A 24,742-nucleotide genomic window follows, 5' to 3' on the forward strand; every position below is an offset into this window, starting at 1 on the left:
CAGTCCCATATTGACAGCGTCATCCACAGACCTGTTTGCTCTATAGGCAAACTGAAGAGGATCCAGCAAGGGTCTAGTGATGTCCTTCAGGTAGGCCAGGACCAGTCTCTCAAGTGACTTCATGACCACAGACGTGAGTGCGACAGGTCTGTAGTCATTAAGTCCAGTGATTTTGGGCTTTTTGGGGAAGGGAATGATGGTGGAGCATTTGAAGCAGCAGGGAACTTCACACAGCTCCAGAGATCTGTTGAAGATTTTGTGTAAAGTGAAATACCGTCTGGTCCTGAAGCTTTCCTAGATTTCTGTTTTCTGAAGACCCGGTTCACATCCTCTACACAGACTTTAAACGCAGGTAGAATGGTGGGGGAGGGAGTAAGTGGGGTTGCAGGGGGGGAGGTGAATGTGTGAAGTGCAGATCAGAGCGGGTGCTGGGTGACAGTCTGGCCCTTTCAAATCTGCAGTAAAACACATTGAGATCGTCAGCCAGTTGTTGATTCTCCACAGACTGTGGGGGTGGTGACTTGTACATGGTGATGTTCCTCAGACCAGTCCATACCGACGCCGGATCGTTGGCTGAAAGTTCTTTTTTCAACTTCTCAGAGTAGTTCTTTTTAGCTACACTGATCTCCTTTGTTAGTCTGTTCCTGGCCTGGTTATACAAGATTTTATCCCCACTTCTGTAAGCGTCCTCTTTGGCCTGACGAAGCTGTTTGAGTTTCCCAGTAAACCACGGTTTATCATTATTGAATGATAAGAATGTCCTGGTGGGGATGCATATATCCTCACAGAAACTGATATATGATGTTACAGTCTCTGTGAGTTCATCCAGATCGGTGGCAGCGGCTTCAAAAACACTCCAATCAGTGAGGTCAAAACAAGCTTTTAAATCTTGCTCTGCTTCATTATTCCATCTCTTAACAGTTCTTAATACAGGCTTAGAAGATTTGAGTTTTTGCCTATAGGTCGGTATGAGATGAACCAAACAGTGATCAGAGAGCCCCAGAGCTGCCCGTGGGACAGAGTGATATGCATCTTTAATTATTGTGTAACAATGATCCAATATATTACTGTCTCTGGTGGGACATGTAACGTGCTGTCTGTATTTTGGCAGTTCGCGGGAGAGATTTGCTTTATTAAAATCTCCAAGAATGATTAAAAAAGAGTCCGGGTACCTTTGCTCTGTTTCAGATATTTGTTCAGCCAGCTGTTGCATCGCGGCGCTCACGCACGCGTCTGGAGGCACGTACACATTCACGAGAATGAAGGAGGAAAACTCTCGGGGCGAATAGAACGGCTTACAGTTTATGAAGAAGGCCTCCAAATTAGGAGAACACATCTTCTTCAGAGTTGTTACATCTGAACACCAACCTTCATTTATGTAGAAACATAGTCCACCACCTCTCGTTTTCCCCGTTAGCTCCGTGATGCGGTCTGATCTGAACAGCTGATATCCCGGCAAAGGAAGCAGGTTATCCGGGATGTTTTCACTCAGCCAGGTTTCAGTGAAGCACAATGCAGCAGAGTTTGAAAAGTCCTTATTTGTGTGGGTGAGGAGAAGTAGTTCATCCATTTTGTTAGGAAGGGATCGGAGATTCGCTAGATGAATGCTTGGGAGCGCAGTTCGGAAGTTTAACCAGCGCGCCGGCGCGCTTCCCTCTTTTCCGTCTGAGCGCGCGTTTGACTAGGACCGCTGCCCCTCCGACCAAAACATCCAACAAAGCGTCTGAATAATCAAAAACCGGAAACAAATTGTCCGGTGTGTGTTGCCTTATGTCCAGTAGTTCGTCTCTGGTAAAACTGACAGTAGGAGAATGACTAAACACAGAACAAACAAACAAAAACAACAAAAGTACGGGAGCGTTCCACACCACAGCAGCCATACTCGGCGCCATCTTGATAATCTCCACCCTCAATACCACGACTGAGGTGCCCTTGAGCAAGGCACCGAACCCCCAACTGCTCCCCGGGCGCCGCAGCATAAATGGCTGCCCACTGCTCCGGGTGTGTGTTCACGGTGTGTGTGTGTGCACGTTGGATGGGTTAAATGCAGAGCACGAATTCCGAGTATGGGTCACCACACTTGGCAGTATGTCACTTCACTTCACTACCACAACAGAGTTACGAGAAGCAACATCCCATTTGTATTTATTGTCAGAGAAATAGCTTTCAGTGAACCTGTCAAGAAACACCTTTCATTAGCTTCAGGGTGCTTCTCAATGGCTTACCCTTCTTTAGAAACCACAAATCATTTTTTAAAACAATGCATTTTCAAATTCCTGATGGAGAAGTGTAATCAATTTTTTTTTGCAGCCCAGAGTAGTAATTGTTTCTGTGGAGACATGCCAAAAGAGCTCAGCAGTGGTCACTTCCATGAGGTATGGCAAATGAAAAAATGTCGTGATCTAATTCTTATAAATACAATTTTAAAAATGTCATGTAATGGATTTTCAGGTCTTTATATTAGAATTGGGATACTTGTACTCAGACTTTAGTTATGGCTGAACTTGGACTCGGACGGATTTGGGAGGACATGGACTCAAACTTTGGACATCCATGTCATGTGTAACATGAAAGATAAAAAATAACAACATAAAATGATGATATAAAGACATAAAAGTCTCCCGCTCAAACTCAGTTGATAAATGACTATATGACTTGACTTGGACCCAACAAGATGGACTTGGACCCAAAAATACTTTTTATTATGTTTCTGGATGTTAGCTGGATTTTTTATTCTAATTGCATCAAAAAATTTTAAAAAATTGGCCTGATTTCCTCTCTGTCATGAACACTTAATTTCAAGGGGCGTTACCGCCTTCAGAAACACAAGTGAACAGCCACGGCTGTGATTGGAGAATGTAATCACACTGTATATGTGCATGTGTGCATGTATGTTTTGATTCTCAAGCCAGCGTATATGCTGTACATGGTTTGAGCCCGAGTTAGATAAAATGAGCCAATGCAAAAACAAAGATTGCCTTTGGGAACGAAGTACTTGGCACTGAGGTAGTTTTCGGTCCCACTTTATATTGTGGCCATAATACCTGTTTACTTACATATTAACTAGATGTGTACATAGTATGTAACCACAGTGTAAGTACACATAGGTGCATAGTATCTACAGCTGTAATATTTCTGTAACTATACACATGTAACAACCCTCAGAATGGTATGTGTAAGTAATGTGTAACAGGACATTGGTAACAACACTTTTTTTCACTTCACAAGTACTCGTGTAATAGGAATTATATAACTACATTTTGTAACAACAATATGGATAAGAGTAATTGGAACAATTTGATACAGGGGTTGGAGATGGGTATGTTTAGGGGTGGAAATGGGATCCAGGGGTTGGAAACGGGTAGGTTTAGGGATATGTAAAGTGGGAGGAGTTGGTGCACCAGTGTACTTACATGGTAACTCCTCAGGAACTGTCCACTTAATATAAAGTGTAACATTCTGGACACCAACCACAATTTATATTTAAAGCCTAACATACTGGCCGCTGCTGTGTAACATCAGAGTAATTACATGGTAAATCCATAGGAATTGTTTACTTAATATAAAGTGTAACACTTTCTTTACCAGAAAGTGCTGTTAGTCCTGTTACACTTTTGTACTTACACATACCATTCAGTGGGTTGTTACATATGTGTAGTTACACAAACATTAGAGCTGTAGATGATATGTACCAATGTGTATTTACACTGTGGTAACATACTACGTTCACATCTAGTTACTATGTAAGTACACAGGTATTAGGGCCACTTAATATAACCTGGGACCAGAATCGGCCTACTTTTGGGAATACAAAATATTCTTTATAGTATTCTTCATATTCTATAGTTAAGTATACTAAGAATAATTTTATTCTTAAGAATGTTTTGGGAATCCGGCTCATGATTTCCCATAAGACTATGATAACACTCAACAGAATGATGAGATCATGTAATGAAATCTATACTGTCTATGAAGCTGGACACATAATCTTTAAATCACTAAATGGGGAGGTTCTATCTGTGTTATATTTGGTGGTATGTGATTCCTGAACCTCTGATCTGTTGTTCTTTCTTTTAGATTACAGGAGATGTGTAATGTAAGCCAGGTCTCAGGGGGTTTGATGGTGGCGGTGTCAACCGGTCCGCTCTTTCTGTTCCTATGGGAATTACATGTGGATAGCTCAGTAAAACCACCCCTTCACTGCTGTATTTGGCATTTAAGGTCCCTCTCTGAGTCTTTTGAATCTCACGGTTAATATTAGACTTTTAAATCGTCTGTTGGCATGATGTAGCCTGGGTTTGCGAGAAACGAGCGATTGGAGATGAGTCACAGCGTTATGATTTCATAAAGACAGCGAGGAAGGCTGTTAAAGTTTCAGATAGACTTTGACCATCAGCATGAACTCTGGTCCACGTTGCAGTTTATTCTAGCCAAGAACTGCTTACTCAGACAGAAAAAAATAGTTTGACTGACATGAAAACTGGCTTTTCATAGACTGCTTCCTTTTTAATGTAAAGTCTATATGAAATAATTGATACCACAATAGTATGCAGTGTAGAAAATGTTTTTCATGTTTAAACGTGTTTTGTTCTGTTTGTCTACAAGCAAATCACACTCTACATAGAATAACTGAAAAGGAACAGTTTATTGTCTTTTTAGTGAAATATGCATATATGCATATTTGTAATCTTTCAAAAGTTACCTTTTTTTATAGTACTGTATATACGTTAAACACTGACTACCAAAATGTTTTTAGTTTTATCTTATGTAACAAATTCTACTTTCGTATTTTTGATTAAATTTAAATAAAAGCTTAAAGTTTGAACCAAATCATTAATATCATTTAAGAAAAACTAAAAAAATAGTTTTTTCTAAAATTGGTCCAAAGTATCATTTTATCAGTGTAAGTTTGTATGTGACTTTGTATTAAGAATTTCTCTGCAGAAAAGGGTGGTTTTATTTTAAGGGGTCCTTGTTACAGTGTAGTTATACAATTAAGTAGTGAGTAAAATAAATGAACAATGTTTACTTACTAAGGGTTAGGGTTAGGATTTGGTTTAGTTGCATGCAATTAGGCAAATTTACTGTTATTAATATAGTAAGTACAAGCATGTAAAAAGGACTTACTCTTTCACATACAAAACTTTGAAAACAAAGAGAAATCAGACTGGAGTCTGCCAGAATGAATGTTTGTGTGCATTCTGCATCAGGCGGTCTGTGAACAGACTGTGGGTGGGCCATGGCTCTGCTGCACACAGTAACTGTGTTTCTTCTCTCTGAGAGCATAATGATGTTCAGAGTCCTCTGCCACCCCTCTCTCGCTCTCTGTGATGCATGCTGGGAATAGATTTGTGCCAGACAGTTGAGTGGAGAGTGTTTGGTATCACTCTTGATGCTGTGACGTATGCTTTTGTTTCCACTCTCCGTTTGTTTGTTATTTATTGATTTCTAACAGAGGCTGTCAGGTAGGGCTGCACGATTATGACAAAAATCATAATTGTCGATTATTCCCTTGAGATTGTAATTGTGATTATTAATAACGATTATTTTGAACAGATTTATGCCATTGTTTGAAGCTGCATGCCATATTTTTATATAAAATATGTATTTAAAAAAGGCTGAAAACACTCTTCCTGAACTTTTATTGCTTTTCTATAGCATTGAGCCTCAAATGTCAACTATACATTGATTTGGTTTCTTCTTTAAACAAAAAAAGGTAAAATTATGCATGGTATAATAATGTTATACTAAAACTAAAAGAAACAAATGGTTTACTAAAGCTATATATTTCATTTACAATTAAACAGACAAAATTTCAAATTACAGTAACATTTTACAGTACAATTAATATTATCAGGGCTCCAGACTAACATTTGAGAGCAGTGGCACCAGCACCTGATTTGGTAGCACTGAACATGTATTACAAGTTTTGTCTCTTAGAAATGCACATTAGAAGAGGAGCTTGAGTTCAGAGTAGCAGGCAGTGTTGGGGAAGCTACTCTGAAACTGTAGTTTGACAAGCTACAAGCTACTCGTAAGTTAAAGTAGTTGAACTACAGTCAAGCTACCCTTTTGGAAAAGTAGTTAGCTACACTACAAGTTACTATCAAAAAGTAGCTAGCTACATTGAAACTACTTTAAATTTTTTTGAACAACGTATATTATAAATAACTGAATAAGTGTCTGAGGAATGTTTTAAGTAAAATATTTAGTGTTTAAAACAATGCAATACAATTATGATTTCAAAGAGTATTGTTTTATTACACACAACACTCAAATATCTCAGACTGTTACAAAAAGTGTAACCTTTACTTGTCGTTTCTTTGAGAGACATGAACTTGGACAAATAAGGCCATGGGTAATTAACGTTAGTTGTTTCTCCATCCTCCAAATCTGCCGCCACGCCTTGCTCCATCATGGATAATATGGGTGTGTCAACCCACTTCTGTACGTCAGTGAACTGTTAGCCGCAAGATGCGTGATTAAACAACAGGTGGCGGTAATGGCAAAAAATGAGTTTGTAATCAAACAAGAAGAATATCCTTGCATCACGCTGATTCGCGCAGGCTCGACAAAACGCAATGTAGCTTTTGCTCGCGCTACACCGCTACTTGCTGCAAAAAGTAGTTAGCTACTGGAAAAGCTACACTGTTTAAAAAGCAACTGAGCTACCGCCAAGCTACTGAAAAATGTAGTTAAGTTAGTAGCGTCGCTACTTGTAGTTAACTACTCCCCAACACTGGTAGCAGGAGCTTGAGTTGGGATGCAGATGTACATTTGACAGTACCATTGTGAAAACTGTAACAGCCTCATCTTTTATACATTACCAAAAGTACAGCACCTCATTATCATGGTAAAAAAGTAGCCTAACTATATGGTTTCTATGGTGTTTGCATTGCAAAACAGTAGCCTAAAGTCAATTACAAATCCACATCAACTGATAGAATAATTAACAAAATAATGTAATTATATTCCATTAGGCTACTCCTTTAAAATATTTAGTATATTAATAATATAATAATACTCAATATGAATATCCTACTTTTCTGCCACCCATTGTTACCTTTAGTGTTACTACAGTAAAACTATGGTAAATGTGGGTGATTTGTGGATTGAAACGTCTTCTAACTGGATCGTTGTTGCACTGTTTCTGCTGCTTTCTGCATCAGTGTTGATGAGAATAACGGCTCTGATTTATTTGGCTTTAAACTAGTTTAAATTAAAGAGACGTGATTTGTTCTGGAGAACTCTGCACTGAACTTGAGTGCTTCTTACTGGATTTCACAGCGTTGTTTAGCGCGCGATCGCAACTGGTCACTGTAATAAACGCATACACTCTAAGCTTGCGCTGAGCTGTTTTCTTTCGAGGCGAGCGGATAAAAGGTCTGTGTGACGCGCAATTCAAACGAGTACCTCTATTTTGTTCCGCTTTTGACACGTTTGGCATTTAACATATCTATCATGCACAACAGAGTGAAAACGACTATCGGTTAGACAAAATGCATTTTATCCGGTGTGTTTGAGTTTGTTAAACCCCGCGCTGCAAACACCTCTTAAGCACACAGAAAAGCTCTTTTTTTTTTAGTTTCATCTGACCATAGAAGCCAGTCCCATTTGAAGTTCCAGTCGTGTCTGACAACTGAATATGCTGGAGTTTGTTTTTGGATGAGCGAGGAGAATTTTTCTTGAAACCCTCCTGAACAACATGTGGTTATGTAGGGGCTGTTTTATATTCTTTTAAGGCTTTCTGACCCCAAGAATCAACTAATCTCTGCAATTCTCCAGCTGTGATCCTTGGAGAGTCTTTGGCCCTCAAACTCTCCTCCTCACTGTGCATTAAGACGATATAGACACATGTCCTCTTCCAGGCAGATTTGTAACATTTTGAGGTGATTGGAACCTTTTAATTATTGCCCTGATGGTGGAATAATTTTCAATGATTTAGCTATTTTCTTAGAGCCACTTTCTATTTTGTGAAGCTCAACGATCTTTTCTGTACATCAGAGCTATATTCTTTGGTTTTACTTTTTATGATGGATGATTAAGGGAATTTGGCCTTTGTGTTCCTCATATTTAGAATCCTGTGCAACAGGTCATCATGACTGGATAATTTCATGCTCCTAGTCACCCTGGTGTGCTAAAAAATTTAAATATGAATAGGAATGTACTCCAAATATAGATATTTACTCAAGAATTTCTAGGGGTGCCAATAATTGTGGGCAACATGCATTGGAGAAAAACATTTATTATATCATGAAATTTTCTCCCCACTTTCAATTGTTTTACTTCAATGATAGGTAAATAAATGTATGACATTTTTGAATGAAAGATCAAAAGGATAAACAATGCATATTTATTTTCAATAATATCAATGCATATTTAGTGGAGGGCACTGTATTTAATGATCCATTCAGTATGGAAAAATGCAATGTCGTCTATTAGTGTACTGTATGTAGAGTACATTGAGAAAATGAACAGTCACTGTCTTATCAGTATCTACATCTGTGAAATTTACAATAAGAAGTGGTAGTTAATAATTATATATGCAGAGCAAAACATATAAATGTTTTTTATATATCTAAAAACAGAAAAAAGAAAAAAAAACTATAAAATTATATATTGATAATTGAAATAATGATAATGGACCAAATTTCTAAAATCTGAAAAGCCACATAATGAATCAGAGGTCATCACAAGTAGTTTTACCACTAAATGTATAGGAGGTGAACAGTGTCATGCACACACATGACACTAAACTAATGCAATAATCTAGGGCTGCCACTAACGACTATTTTTATTTTGATTAATCTATCGACTAATTAATCGATTAATCGAAACGATGAGAGAAACCCAGAACAGAGAAGCTGTCACAGGGAAGTGCAGACAATGAGCTCACATTTAGCAGGCGACAGCAGAGGCACAGTGACTCCTCAGGCAGTGCCTCAGGACGGGATAGAAGGCTTTCTGAAGTCTAGAACTCTGGAGAATCACTGGTGCAAAAAAATATGTTGAAGTGTTGCTGTAATTTATGTGGGATTTTTTTCCAGGAGCTGCCAACAGACTCTTCTGACACAACCCGAGAAGAGTGATATATGTTACGGGTGTGGTGCGGAGCAAGGAGCGCACGACGAGGATATACAATTGTTCTTCCTTTAATCAGGATTCCCGGAGCAGATACAAACAGGGGAGTGCACACACATCAATAATAGCAACAATAACCGACAATCAGACATACTAACACAGGAACTTATAAAGGGACAGATAACGAGGATGGACAGGTGCACACAATGACTAATTAAACTGAACTAGGACACAGGGGAAAACAGAAAACCCAACATGGAACAGTCACAAAAAAACCCAACATGTAACATATCGCCCCCTCCCCGCAAGGCGTGGCCTCACGCCGTACCGTAACAACTGAGGAGGGCGGGTGGGGGTTCTGGAGGAGGATGTGGAACAGGAGGGTGACAGAGACAAGACATGGAGTCCAAACAATAAGTCCATGGGGGAGTGGAGGGTGGGAGGAGCCAAGGGGGAGCCAGGAACAGGAGGAGCCAGATGACGACCCAGGCCACAGTCAGGATGGTGGCCCACGGGGGAGCCGACGGAGGGAGGAGCCATGGTGGAGGAGTGACCGCCGACTCCATGGGACCGACCCACGGCGGCGGAGCAGGTGGAGGTGGAGCCCGAGGTGGAGACGGAGAGCCGAAGAGCCAGGGTGACGCCGAAGATCCGGAGGTCCAAGGCGGAGCAGATGTCTTCGGCGACCTCGGCGCAGGCGGAGATCCGGAAGGCCGCGGCGGAGCCGGAGCGACAGAGGACATAGGTGGAGCAGGAGGGAAGGAGGAGCCCAACGGAGCCGGAGGGACGAAGGGACGGGGCGCAGCCCAAGGAGAGTAGTCCTGAGGTGCAGGTAGGGGGACGACTGACCAATGCGGAGCCGGAAGGACGAGGGAGCCCGGTGGAGCTGGTGGACAGACGGGATCCGGTGGAGCCGAGGGAGCTTGAAGGCATGGTGGAGCCGCAGGGTCGCCGGACTGAGGCGGAGTCTGGGTCTCGGAGGCTGAGGGCGGAGACGAGGGATCCTCCAGACTCAACGCCAACAGAGCTGGAGGTCGGCAGACCCGCGGCGAGCCCACGCCACAGATGGTGTGCTGAGGGTGAGCAGAGGGGCTGACGAACTCCAGTGATGAGGGTGTTGGAGTAGGAACTAGATCAATGAGAGGCGGTGGGAGAGGGAGGTCGGGTGGGATAATTTCCCAGAAATCCAATACAGGAGCTGGCTTCAGGATGATTGTGTCAGTGTGAAAGTTAATGAGGTTTCCCAGGTCCAGTTCATGCTCACCCTCAGCGGTGGCACCGTGGGCGGGGCGTTCCATTGCCCCCGCGATCTCCACAGCTTTCTCCACCGTCGGATGCACTGCCGGCTCTCGCACCTGGTCAGACGTTTGGGGCTCGGGCTCCGGGACGATCGGCAGCTCTGTCGCTCCTGATGGCGATGGCTCAACGACCGCGGCAGGCTCTGGCTCTCCGTCTGCGGTGGGCTCGGGCAGCTCCGCGCTGCGGGGTGGTAGTGGACTGGGCGCTGGGTCCCGAGTGGGGCTGGTGTCATTCTCTGCGAGGTCCACGGTGAGTTGCGATTTGCAAGACACCAGCACCCACTCGATAAAGGCGGCGAGGCTCTCTCGAGGACCGTCCCCGGACAACTGCCTACGTGTGGTGATGTTAAGTCCAGCCTTGTAGAAGGTGCAGAGGCAGTAGTCCGGGAAGTGTGTCTTGTTGGCCAGACACAAAAAATCCTCGGTGTGGTCCTCGAGAGAGCGATCCCCCTGTTCCAACAGGAGGACGAGGACACCGGGATCCATAATAAAAAATAAAAATCTTGACAAAAAACGGGAAACAAAACGGGGAAAAAACACGCCGCAATCTTACTGTTTCGGTCGGTTATTCTGTTACGGGTGTGGTGCGGAGCAAGGAGCGCACGACGAGGATATACAATTGTTCTTCCTTTAATCAGGATTCCCGGAGCAGATACAAACAGGGGAGTGCACACACATCAATAATAGCAACAATAACCGACAATCAGACATACTAACACAGGAACTTATAAAGGGACAGATAACGAGGATGGACAGGTGCACACAATGACTAATTAAACTGAACTAGGACACAGGGGAAAACAGAAAACCCAACATGGAACAGTCACAAAAAAAACCCAACATGTAACAATATAGCATTTCTGAAACACTGCAGACCTGTTGCAGTTTTGTGCCTTGATTATGAAATCGTCTTGCTAACATACTAGACAGTGTCTCACATACTATTACGCTGTTAAAAAATTTGATTTGTTTGAATTTGCAAATCAATAAATATTATTGAAGTAAGTTTACAAGAAAATACTATTTCAGTTTTCTACGTCTGTGTCATTTCTTTGTAATTCTTTGTGAAATTTACTAGCAACTTCTGAGTAAACTGTTGAAGTATGTGGATTATGAATTGATATTAACAGATATCCTCTTGAAAATCTGCAAGCTTTTAGTTTTGGTGAAAGTTTCATTGTTATGTGTAAGGACTGAAACATATATTATGCAACCACACTATTGTTTAAGTGTTTGGGGTCAGATAATATTTTTTAAATGTTTTTGAAAGAAGTATCTTCTGTGCATTTTAAAAAGTACAGTAAAATCAGTAATATTGTGAAATATTATTACAATGTAATTTTTTTTTTTTTGTGTGTGAATATATTTTAAAATGTAATTTATTCCTGTGATGGGAAGCTAAATTTTCAGCATGATTACTCCAGTCTTCAGTGTCACATGATCCTTCAGAAATCATTCTAAAATGCTGATTTACTGCTCAAGAAACATATCTTGTTATTATCAATGTTGAAAACAGTTGTGCTGCTTCATATCATTGCAAAAATCATAACACTTTTTCTATTTTTATGTCTGTTTTTGTTTTTGCAAAAAAAGTATAAATTTATTTTTTAAAAATCCTTATGATCCCAAACTAGTGTACATATATGCATTTTTTCGAATTATTAATAGATTACACAGAAAACAAGCAGCAAGACAATATTACAACACCCCCATCCAATTTAGTGATTAAAACTGTCACTCACTGCAAGTTGACAGTTTCACATGACTTTGAGCCATACTTGTAATCTTGATTACATTGTAATTATTATTTAGATTAATTATGTGGCTCTACTGCAGAGTTATTGAACCTCTGAGCTGTTAAGCTCATTAGAGCATGAACGGGACTGCAGACAGTCTTTACATTAGCTCTGCTTATACTGATGGTCTCCGTTGTAACAGTGATAAAGTAATAAGCCGGCGTTGTTGGCAGGCTGCAGCGACGAGGGAGTTGAGCTTAAATACCTTGGAGGCTTTTAGGCACAGAGGATCGTAAGGGAATGAAGTGGGAGGCAGTTTGTAATATTACAGATGCAGGAAGTTTATATCAGTTGCACATGTATTGTAATGACAGCATTGGCAAAAGTCAAAGCTTACAGTGTTTGAGTAAACACATTTCAGTGATGCATTATGATGAATTTCCCTCGACAGCCTAGACATTTCTACAGACTACTAGGATGTTACACAGAGTTAGTTGGAACAGCTAGATAAATTAAATGAAGCATGAACCAAGTTTTAGTTGTCGAACACTGCAATGTGCTATGACTGAGTGCACTTTGCTGTTTAGGCAAGTGTTTTTGTGTGAGTGTATGTGAACAGTATGCATCAGGGTTATTCATCTTTCAAAGCTTAATGGAGTTGGCCAGCACATTTGTGCAAGCCTCTTTAGGACTGGTTTTATAACTTTGATCTTTATGAATCATATGTATTTAGGCAACACGTACTGCATACTGTATTAGCTCCTCAGCCCATTTGCATCCTTCTCGCTCATTCATAAAAAGTTTTCATAAGAATATACAATTTTAATCACTGCGATTCATGTTATCCCATTATAACACAAACGCAAATTAGCTTGTTTGATTAGTAACATCAAAATAGTGCAGACTCTTTGTCATTTACATTACATTTATGCATTTAGCAGACGCTTTTATCCAAAGTGACTTACATTGCATTCAAGTTACAGTTTTTACATTTTATCAGCTCTTGCTTTCCCTGGGAATCGAACCCATGACCTTGGCGTTGCTAGCGCCATGCGCTACTATTTGAGCTACAGGAAAGCATAAGTCATAATACTTATACTTTAAAGTTGTTTATTTTTAATTAGATTTTTAAATACCACATTTCTGGTGTTAATGAAGAAATATTCAACATTCATAGTTGCCTTTCTTTCTTTCTTGCTTTCTTTTTCTTTCTTTCAGCAGAACAAACTGTGAGCCGTGTTAGATTAGTATCATTGATATACTATTACAGTTTTTGCTAATATTTAGATTTTTTGTTTTGTTTTCAATTTTAAGTTAAATTTGATTTAAATATTTAGTCATTTTATTTCATTTATATATTTTTTATTTTAACATGTCAGTATAGTTTTTATAACCCTAAGTTTTCATTTTGAATGTTTAGCTTTTATGAAAGCCCGTTTCTGCCACTGAATAAAAAAATAAATAAAAAAAAATAATTATGAGTTTTTATTTCACATTTCTGACTTTTTTTTTTTTTTGCGCAACTGATAGTTTACAATTACACAATTACAAGTTATACTGTAAAGTCAGAATTGTGAGATATAAACTTGCAACTGACTTTTTTTCTCAGTCAGAATTGTGAGATAAAATGTCACAATTACCTTTTTAAATGTTTTATTCAGTGGCGGAAACAGGATTCCATAAGCTTTAGTTAATTTAGTACCTTAACTAAAACTAAACAGCTACATTTAAAAATGTTGAATGGCGACTATCTAAAATAAAATAAAAAATAAAAATAAAAAAGTTTTAGTTCTAAAGTTATGTTTTGGAATTAGTAACGGAGGCTTGGGCTGTTTAACTGTCAAACTGAGATTTAAATCGGTGGTGGAAAGAAGTAGTTCTGCACAAAGGAGCGATTTTAAAGACACTCCAGTACTGTTTCTTATGTATTAACACACTTGTGTCATCAAACTGTTGTATAAATGTAATATCACACTCGTAGAAGTGAGATATGGCTGTATATTGGCATTCTGTGATTATCTACAGCACTTATGCCTACAGCCTTACAGCTCTCCACTGTAAGAGAATGCTACTACAGAATCGCAAAAATACACAAAACTACATATAACTGAATGTAATAAATTCCCTTAAAGTACAGCAAGTTTATTTGCTTAAAGATAACCCCTTCAATCCTGTTTCAGCAGGAAGTACGTCAGTAAAGATGCTTGTCAAGCTCTTTCATGGGGCTTTTAAAATGAGCTGAGAAGAGTAGACTCTGTAGAAAGTATCAACAACTGAAAGTATCATCAAATAAAATATTTAATAAAGTGGAATTCCGTGGCTGCAGATAGTGTTGTAATGGGTACTTGTCCTGCTGTGTGTGTGTGTGTCTAATTATATATCTCCTCACAGATTCTTTGAACACTGGTGTTAGATCCCACATACTGTATTGCCTCTTTACTGTCATTATAGATCATTTACCATAAATGCTGAGTTTAGTAGGCAGTTAGAAAACTTTCTCAAACGTACAGTACATGTTATCTTGGTAATTTGGATGAACTGGATAACGTTTGTGGCAATCAAGTGAATAACAGACAGGATTAAAATGATGAAGTACTCACAGAAGTTACAGATAAATTGTGTTAAAGCTGAGAGGTGCATTTTTTATGTGTTCATACTCTTATCTCAGATTAAATGCAGAGACAGCTACCATCCATTTGTGAATCCACCTACAACCATTTGTAGGTGGATTCCCTGAAAAATGTAAAAACATGATTTTTGGCAATCAAGGTCCTCTCCTTGGATTTGAGAATTGTTACATTGCAAATTCACACCGCAAATTGTTCAGTTATTATAATATACTTATGTTCTATTCTGTGTTCATTTTATCTCCACATTTGTGTTTTTGCACTTGTCTGTTCCTGCATTCTCTCTCAGTCATTGCTGGCTCATTGTAATGTGATCTTGCTGACTGTACCTCCCGTCTCCCCCCTGTCTTTTCTCAGTCCCGGTTAGACTGAATGATTCTTTCTGTCTGATCTTGATACAAACAAAGCCTCAAGTCACTTCAGTTGGTGGCCATCTTAGCAGCACCTTCAGACAACTAGTGTAATGCAATTCCTGTCTGCTTGAAAAGGAAAAGAACAAAATATCCAAATCTGTTTGCCAAAATCCTTAAATTTCAGTTGCACGTCAAATCAGAAAAGAGTATTATAAATGGGACTTTTGCTCAAAACAGGCTGAAAATGTATTTACATTGTACTAAAAGCACACTTGGAAGCATATATTTTTCAGGAAACTATGGTGTACTGTTTATAATCTGATTAAAAATGATAGAATATTATAATCTGAAAACATTCATTCTAACCTCACATACTAATCAGGACATATAGTATATATCACCTGATCACCAATGTATCCTCTGCAATGAATGGGTGCCATCATTTAATGTTTTGTGAAGTGTTTCTTACAAACACACAGTTTTTGGCTTCACAGTATGATAATTGATGGCCTGGATTACTTGTGATGTTTTTAACAGCTGTTTGGACTCTCGTTCTCACGGCACCCATTCACTGCAATGGTTCCATTGGTGAGCAAGTGATGTATTGTTACATTTCTCCAAATCTGTTCTAATGAAGAAACAAACTCATCTACAGCTTTGCCCTGAGAGTGAGTAAATTTTCAGCAGACTTTCATTTTGGAGTGAACTATTCCATTAATTATAAGGTGAGACATATTAAGAATTGTGATTTTTCGGCCAGTGGCATATTTAGTTTTTTATACACGCTTATGTTATGTCATCAAGCATTATATTTTCTGAGCACTAGTGGTAAAAAATGTTGTAATGGTTCAATTCAGCTGGTATTCACACTTACATGAGCTTTGATTGTGGGAAGCCTTCTGATCTTTAATTTATCCTCTGCTTCGGTGTGCAGCTGCAGACGAGAGAAAGATGGGCTTGGAAGAGATGAGAAATACATTACTCAGTTTACCCTGAGAACTTTCTTCAGGGTCATGTTGTATTGTGTGCCAAATAAATCTGCATTAGTTTGCATTTGTAGAAATTAGGAGACTTTTTGTGCAAACTAAATATAATGCAAAGCTGCAGAATGTGGTTTGAGTATGTGACTCCTTCTCTCTTGTTCTCTCTGTAGAAATATCGGTATCAGGATGAAGAGACTCCACCCTTGGAGCACAGCCCCGCCCACCTGGCTCACAGCAAGAGCGCTGAGATGCTTCACATGAGCGATAAGAACCTGGCTGCCATGGACTCCATGCACAGTTACGCCCCACACACACACATCTCACCAATAAAGGTACAGACACACACACAAACAAAGGATTGTGCTGCTAATACTGTATGCTTCTCAATGTAAGATTTTATTATTCAGGTTTTACTGTTTTCCAAGCTCAGGAAACCTAGTGGAGTTTTGAGTTTCTATTCTATTCTATTCTATTCTATTCTATTCTATTCTATTCTATTCTGCAGCTTAGGGATGGGCGATATCTTATCGTTTGCAATATACCGGTAAAAGTTCTCCCCACGATAAGAATTAGTCTTCCCGCGATAATGACGATAAAGCCTAGTTGTTTACATATTTTTGTGTGCGACCGTGTGGAGCGACATGGCGGAAGGCAGTTTTGCTTGTGTATGTTTCCAAACCTACTAACATTGTGTTCAGACTAGTGCTGCACGATATATAGCATGCAATTGTCATGTGCATCTCGTCAGTCAAGCCGGTTACATGATTAGTAATAAATCTCCATCACGTGCATTCAGATGGAACGGCATTTAATACACAGAGCCGTAGTTCGCTGACAAGCTACGCAATTCACGCTCATAATCGCAGATTAATCGCCTGCAATAATGAACATGATATTGCGTAGCTTGTCAGTGAAATACGGCTGCAAAATGTTACAATGCAAAATGTTATTTTAACAACATAAATATTAATCGAAGTTGTACTTTTATTACAAGTCATACTTTTTTATAATAAATATTAAACACACCAGAGAGCATCTAAAACAACAACTCTATATCTAGCTAATTGAGGCATAATGATATTGGAATATAATAGCAAAGACACGCTAAGGTAAATAATGTTAAGCTGTTATCAGTTTATGAAACAGAAGCTTATTTTTATTACAAAAATATATAACCAGGAAAGTTATATTTACGCAGAAGACAACAACTTTCATCTAAAACTAAGTAAAATGTTATAGTATAATATATTAAGAAGTCTATTTGCTGATGTTTTGATGTTCAAACATGAACTTCCCTAAAACAAATAGTTACAGGCTATGCTAATTAACTGGGGGGGGGGGGGGGGGGGGGGGGGGGGGCCTGATCTGATCAGGGGTGCATTTCCCAAAAGCAAATCGGGTCGCAAGTTATGGCTTATCTAACGATGGTTTTGAGAAACGCACTCCTGATTTGTGTCACAAAACCCCCATGTTGAATTTGTCCCCCCTCCACCCCCAAAACACGATTGATTTTAACCCTTTGATGCGACCATGCTTTGGCTGGCTCTGAGCCAGAGAAAGACGAGTTCAGAAAAAAAAGAAAAAAGAAAGACGTGCTCATTCAGTGCTTCTCATATTTCATAATTGTTATTTTAGGTTTCAGACATTTAAATACACTTCAATTAAGTAAACAAGACATTTAGTTTGTTAAATAGGCTACACATTGATTTCTATGGAAAGCGGCAATATTTTAAGAAGTCTATTTGCTGTTTCAATTATGACGACTTGTTTTATTCCTATCAAATACACATTGTGTAGGTTACTATAAAGTTTACTCTGTTTTTCTCCCAGCTAACTGGTCACCACTTACTTTCATGTATTTCGGGAGAAATATGTAAATTTACGTGATGTTAATCCGACAAATCCACACGGCAGCGTCCAGCGCATATTATCAATGACACGTCGCTATGGAAATAATAAAATGATATGTATAGATTATTTAAATATTTAATATTGCGCTTTCATATAATTACCACTGTCCATTGACATAATATATCATGAATTAAAATAAAATAAAATAAACATGTAGGATACTCTTGGGGGCCCTCTGGTGGCCACGGGGGCCCTAAGCAGCCACTTAGTTCGCTTATGCCTTGGGCCGGCTCTGTATATATATATATATACATCTGCAGTACATGCATACAAGGAATAAATACTTGAAATTTATTTGATTTAGTTAACAGATAAACAAGGGAAAAACAGTGCGACACGTAACGTAGCCTATATATGCTGAGTTTCAGTTCATTTTTGTGACGCTTAATTTGTTCACAGAAAGGAAACTCAAATGGTAGAAAACGACATCCTATTTGTTTTCTTTATTTTACAAAAACACGTTTTGTTTTTATTGTGAGTGTACACAAATAAAAGTAGACATTTTACAGTGATGAATTATTAATAAGACAATAAATGGAGTGTCTTAAGTTGATTCTGCTGGTATAAGGAAACAGTTGAAGTGATTGCACCGGCGCACACACTCACTAAACATATCAGTTCCTGCATCGCTAACTTGACAGCGCAGTTGGTACTTTATCAAAATAAAATACAGTGAACCAAACATCAGCGCGCCCGTCTCTGTGTCACCGTTGGAATGCGATTGAAGTACAAAGCCTTAAGTTTACATAATAAATAATAGTTTAGCATTCAGATACATTGCAAATATGGAAATATTATGGAATATTTGTATTTTTTGCCAAAGGAGAGAGGTAAGATACACGAGCACAAAGCTCCATTTTGCAAACAGTTGAGTGTGCAAGCCTTTAAAGTATACTCCTTTGTCTATGTGACAGACGTGTTCAGAATCATCACATGGTCACTGTCTAGTGGGCTTTGTTTTCAGGTGCGCAACTCATGGCATTCGCTGTTCTTCTGCTGGCGGTTATCAAACAGTATTGCATTACTATGCACTGTATTACATTACTTGCCTGTATTCGTTGGAAAGGTCCTTGCACACTGAGTCTGAAATTTTCGTATGCGTTTTTCCGGGTTTTTTTTCATATTCGTCATCCTTTCCTATCAAAATGCTTGCTACGGATGCGAAAATGCAGAAAATTGAACCTGATCTGAATTTTTTATGATGGACGAAAGTTTCGGAGGCAGTGTTTAAACATGATTGACACAACGTGAGGTCATATTTATTTTTTAACGTGTAAAAATAAATGGACAAGAATTTCGGACTCAGTGTGCAATGACCTTTAGGCCTCATGCACGAACCGAGATGTACGTACCGTGACGGTTCGGTACGAATACATGTATCTTTACACCCCTACAGAATGAGTCAGAATCATACTATTTTATAGTATTATAAACAGTGATAAAGGCTATGTCGATTAACATTGCATTATAAATATACATTATCTTTATAAAAATACCCAAGATTGCGTGAAGAACACAGATAAACCTTATATTGTCACAATCGTATGTTTATTGTCGTCAAGTTTCCTCATTTAAAATTTCTCTATCTGCGTGTTGTTCAGCTACAGCAATAACTGGATACCTTTGTCCATATTAGGGATTTCCTGGAGCGTCGTCAGTGCAATTACTTCTGTGATGCATACGTTTTTGCGCAATTTCCAGTATGAAATAGTCATTACATTATGTGTGGACTCAGTAATGCTCACAACACCAGGGTAAAAATAGGAAAGATAATACTTTTCTCCAAAAAAAAATGATTTTTTTGTCTCTTATTGTATGCATACGATTCCCTGAGTTATCGTCATTGATATTGTTATCGCAATAAATACCAGAAATTATCATGATATATTTTTAAGCCCATATTGCCCATCCCTACTGCTGCTACAACAGTGTTAATTTAGTATTATTTATATATTGCTATTCAATACATTTTTCAATTAGCTTTTTAAAATATATTTTCAGTTTTCATTATAATTTTATTTTAAGATTTAGTACTTTTGCTATCCACTGTCATTTTTGGTGTTTTTGGTAACAATTTAAGGACCAATTCTCACTATTAACTACCAGCATGCATATTTCTAGCATATTGACTGTTTATTAGTACTTATATATGACATATTAATGCCTTATTCTGTACGACCATATTCTAGATCAGTGCTTCCCAAACCTGTCCCGGAGCCCCCACTGCCCTGCACATTTTCTATGGCCGTTTCTCAATACCAAGTTCGCAGAGTCTGGACTTCCGTCCTTTCGAGTTTGGACTTGCCAAGTTCGACTCAGAAGAACGAACTCTCGAGGACGGGAGGACGAACTGAATTCTGGGTTATGGCCCATATCAAGTCCGCACAAGTCACCTCTCGATGCATCCTCGGTAAAAGGGGCGGATCAAGAACACATCCGGGGATTTGAACTGGACTTGACTAGACGTGAACTTTGAATTGGAACAGTACTTCGGCAGCGACTGATGACGTTTCACAAGTCCACAAGAACACAAGTACAGACAAGTACGCATATTGAGAAACGGCCTATGTCTCCCTTATCAGACACACTTAATTCATGTCTTGCAGTCTCTACTAACGAGCTGATGAGTTGAATCAGGTGTGTTAGATAAGGGAGACATACAAAATGCACAGGGCTAGGGGTCCTCCAGGAAAGGTTTGGGAAGCACTGTTCTAGATACATTAATCCACCACAAACTACCTTACTAACTATTAATGAGCTGTAAATTAGGAGTTTATCGAGGTTATAATCATACTTAATAGTTAGTTAATAGTGAGAACTGTATCTTGAAATAAAGTGTGATTGTGTTTTTATATTATAATTTTTTATTTCAGTTTTAGTTTTAATAAATTTTGCACTACAACTTATTTTATTTTAAACTTCAGTTAGTTGCCAAAGCAAAATATCTAATTAAAAAGATTTTTTTTTTCTTCTAATATTTATATTTTTTTAAACCATTTTATAATAATTAAACCATTTTTAATAGTTTTAGTGGTCACACTTTAGTTTTGGACCAATTTTCACTATTAACTATGACTTTTGCCTCAATAAACGCCTAATTTGCTGCTTATTGATAGTTAGCAAGATAGTTGTTAAATTTAGGTGTGGGGTAGGATTAAGGGATCTAAAATATGTTCATACAGAATAAGGCATTAATATTGCTTTATAAGGACTAATAAACAGTTATGTTCATATCTGAATCGTAATCATTGGTATTTGTGCACTTGAGTACAATCATAGCAAATGCTCTCCATTTGACCTCAGTTTGGTCTAGCAGAAACAGTTTATGTTAATTAGATCTAATTTGAGATGTTAACTTACCAGCACACACAGATAAACCACTGTATAGTATATTAATGCATTTGCATACTATACAGCTATTCACTTTGCAGTGTGTGTGTATCATCTCTGTTCTCTTTGTCTTTGAGAAAATATTAATGTTTTGCAAGAGTTATCCACACAATCGATCCATTGTATGTTTATGTGTCTGTTTGAACTCTCTCATACTCTGGTCTACTGCTCTATATTCTTCTATGGCAGCGGTGTCCTCTTCTCTACTATTTTACTGTTCTCTTCCTTTCCCTGTCTTACTGTCTCACCGTCTGACCTCTGTGTTCATTTCCTGCCTACTTTCCCCATTTCCTGTGGCTTCGGTAGGTGTGTGTGTGTGAATCATGTTGTGTGTGTCAGACTCTGCATGAGTTCTGTGCACCTCTGCTGTGTGTAGGCCGATCAAACCCGTCCAAACATTCTGGACTGTTTCTGCAGCCCCCACTGGCTCTCCAGCACATTAAACACACACACATACTTCCGTCTTGCGTAATTTCTCAACACAGACTCACATACAGCACACAGTTTGGCAGAGTGCCATGTCATTTGTTCTATTTTTGCAGTATTTATACAGTATGCACAATATATTCTAGATTGTACTGTACATTTACCTAATTGGATAAACCAAACTGCAGTTGGTTTATCCAATGTGACCACAGTTTTTAATTATCTTACATGAATTGAACTGACAAATGTTAATATATTTTTTAACAAAATATGCTTGATATATGCCATTATATAGTATACTTACATTAAGAAGTATGCTAGCACTGTCAGTCTTACAAACTTCATCCTAGTGTGACATACAGGGTTGGGAAGGTTACTTTTACAACACATGCTTTAAAAAAATTATTTGTAATGTATATTGATAGATTACTCAAGTTTATTAACCTAATCTAAGTACTTTGGTATAGACTTTGGAATACTTAAAGCTGCAGTCCGTAACTTTTGCCTCTTTGTCGCCCTCTATGTTTGAAAACCTGGAATTGCAGTTTCTTGCAGAATTATCTTCCATGCGCGGGGTTGTGTTCCGGTGTTCCGGCAAGGCTCCAGCGCGGATGATTCTAATGTTTTGAGATGAATGTGTAGTTGTCAGTCACTGCACCGGTGTGGATATTTACTGTACTTCGCAATCACAGATTCTAGCCTATGTCTTGGAATATATGACCCAAATCAGAATTTTCACCGTATATTGTCATCTGAACAAGTAACAAGTCTGCCACGTTTGTACCGCCCAACTGAGGAAAAAAGCATTACCATAAATCGCGCTACCAACGGTGATTAAATGTAACGATCAGTTAGCTCAGATCACATCTAACTGTGCAAAGTATTATCATTGTTATACTTTGTTCTCAAATTATTAATTTTAACAACATCAGCATTGCGTGACTATGAGTATAGTATTAGCGTGTAGATTTCAATTTTTGTACAGTCTAATATCTAATTGTCATACCATTCAAATTTCATATTAAGAAATTCTTTTAATCCAAAAAAGCAAATTAATCTTCCTTCAAACTGGTTCTATTTAAATTACAAAAATTTGTGTAATCCCAAAACTTGTGTAATCTGTAATCAGAAGCACATTTAAAACTGGAATAGAATTTAGTTTCATAAACACATCCTTTCTGGATTACAATCCGCCATCAAAATGATAAATTGAATTATTCCAGCTGCTATGAGAAAAGGCTATAAATGATCCGCCACCTGCAGGATCCTCACGTGCGATAGTCTACTAGCTGGGAAAACTTCTTTATGTTTACAGACGTGACGTAATGACGCAGTGCCATGCTTGAATTTCCAGCGGAAACCTACCCATACCACTCAAATTAGAAAACATTATTATAAGATAACCGTTGTGAATCGGGCTAAAGTAAGGTGATAGTTTTGAACAATGGCTGGTTATGTACTTTCTCAAATGTTGATTTCAGATCATTTTTAACCAAAAAAAGTTACGGACTGCAGCTTTAAGTTAAGGGGCATATTAACTTGTTTTTATGTTAACCACCTCTAAGATGGGTGGCATGAATGCATTTAAAGGAATTATAATTGCATAAATAATGAGATTAATGTTTTGACATGATCGACCAAAGTTCAACTCTGCCTTTTGCCGAACTCATTCTACTCCCATTCTTCTCCCTTTTCCCATTGCATATCAGATTGGAAAGGCATCGGAAGACTTGAGCGTTTGCAAGCAAGTGCGGTTTGGTTCCTGAATGAATCTGCATTTCTTATCAAGTTTTACTCCCTACGCCACTGCTGCTATTGTTAAACAGGCATTTTTGTATTGATATCTATTGCAACCAGACATTGGTGGGAGTTTAATGTAAATAGACACTCAATAGTCATTTATTGTAAATAGATATTGTATTTGGAACTATTTTTGTTGGCGATATAGAGCAAATCAGACAATACTGTTCTTTAATGTAAGTCACTTAATATTAACTTGTTTTGTTTCTAAATGAATCAGCCATTTTAAATGAATTGTTTGAATGAATGATTCAATGAATCACTCATTAAGACGAAGGCCTGTCGCCACCTGCTGGCGGTTTTAGTGTCATATTTTGCATTGCTGCATAAAAGCCATAAAAATATTATGACTAAATATTCCTGCTCTGACCCACCTCAGCCCCTAATATAGCAATATACTGTTGTAATTGCTATGTAAATCCATTTATGCCACCTCTGAGCTGCATTAAACTGTTTGTGTAAAGATGTGTAATTGCCACTTCAGAAGCGCTTCTGTGCCACCTTTGCAGTGGAAATTCGCCAATGGTTTTGATAAAAGCTGTCATTGAACTAATGAGGAAGTTTTGAGTTCTGAAACTTATAGGATGTTTATGTTGTTCTCAGAGTCCCACTTTATATTAAGTGGCCTTAACTACTACTTACATTTAAATTAAGCATTTGGTACAACACACTTATTGTGAACATACATGTTTTTACATTGTACTTATATAAAAAAAAAAAAAAAAAAACATTTAGTTACATTTAGAATTACTCTGCTGACCTATTCCTTACAACTTAACCCACCCTTAAACCTACCCGTACCACCAAACCTGTTCCTAACCTTACCCGCATTCCACCTCAATAGCAGCAAAAGTGTTTTGCAATACAATATAAACATATACTTATTTTTTTTATGTAAGTGCATAGTAGTTAAGGCCACTTAATATAAAGTGGTACCGTTCTCAGTTTTTTGAGCAATTTGTGTAAAAACATTCCATTGAAGAAAAACTATTTTTGAGTACTAGCAAAGAAATGGGGCAAAAAACAACACATTACCCAAAATAGTGACACACAATATACTTAATAAGTATATTGTACACAATATACACAATATTTCGACTGACCTTGTAAATAATTTAACAGGCATGAGGAGAACTA

General features: G+C 38.3%; 1 protein-coding gene across 1 annotated transcript in view; it reads left to right on the forward strand.

The window, feature by feature from the left end:
• LOC306869604 (disks large homolog 4-like) overlaps positions 1 to 24,742 on the forward strand; it is a gene marked incomplete at its 5' end in the record, with an annotated part of 207,293 nt that overhangs the window by 65,148 nt on the left and 117,403 nt on the right. The window contains one exon of the mRNA XM_079416402.1: positions 16,249 to 16,410. Within this exon, the coding sequence (XP_079272528.1) occupies positions 16,249 to 16,410 (162 nt within the window). The remainder of the gene's footprint in view (positions 1 to 16,248; positions 16,411 to 24,742) is intronic.

Source organism: Barbus barbus (assembly GCF_936440315.1).
Source record: "Barbus barbus genome assembly, chromosome: 5".
NCBI classification, from domain to species: Eukaryota; Metazoa; Chordata; class Actinopteri; order Cypriniformes; family Cyprinidae; genus Barbus; species Barbus barbus.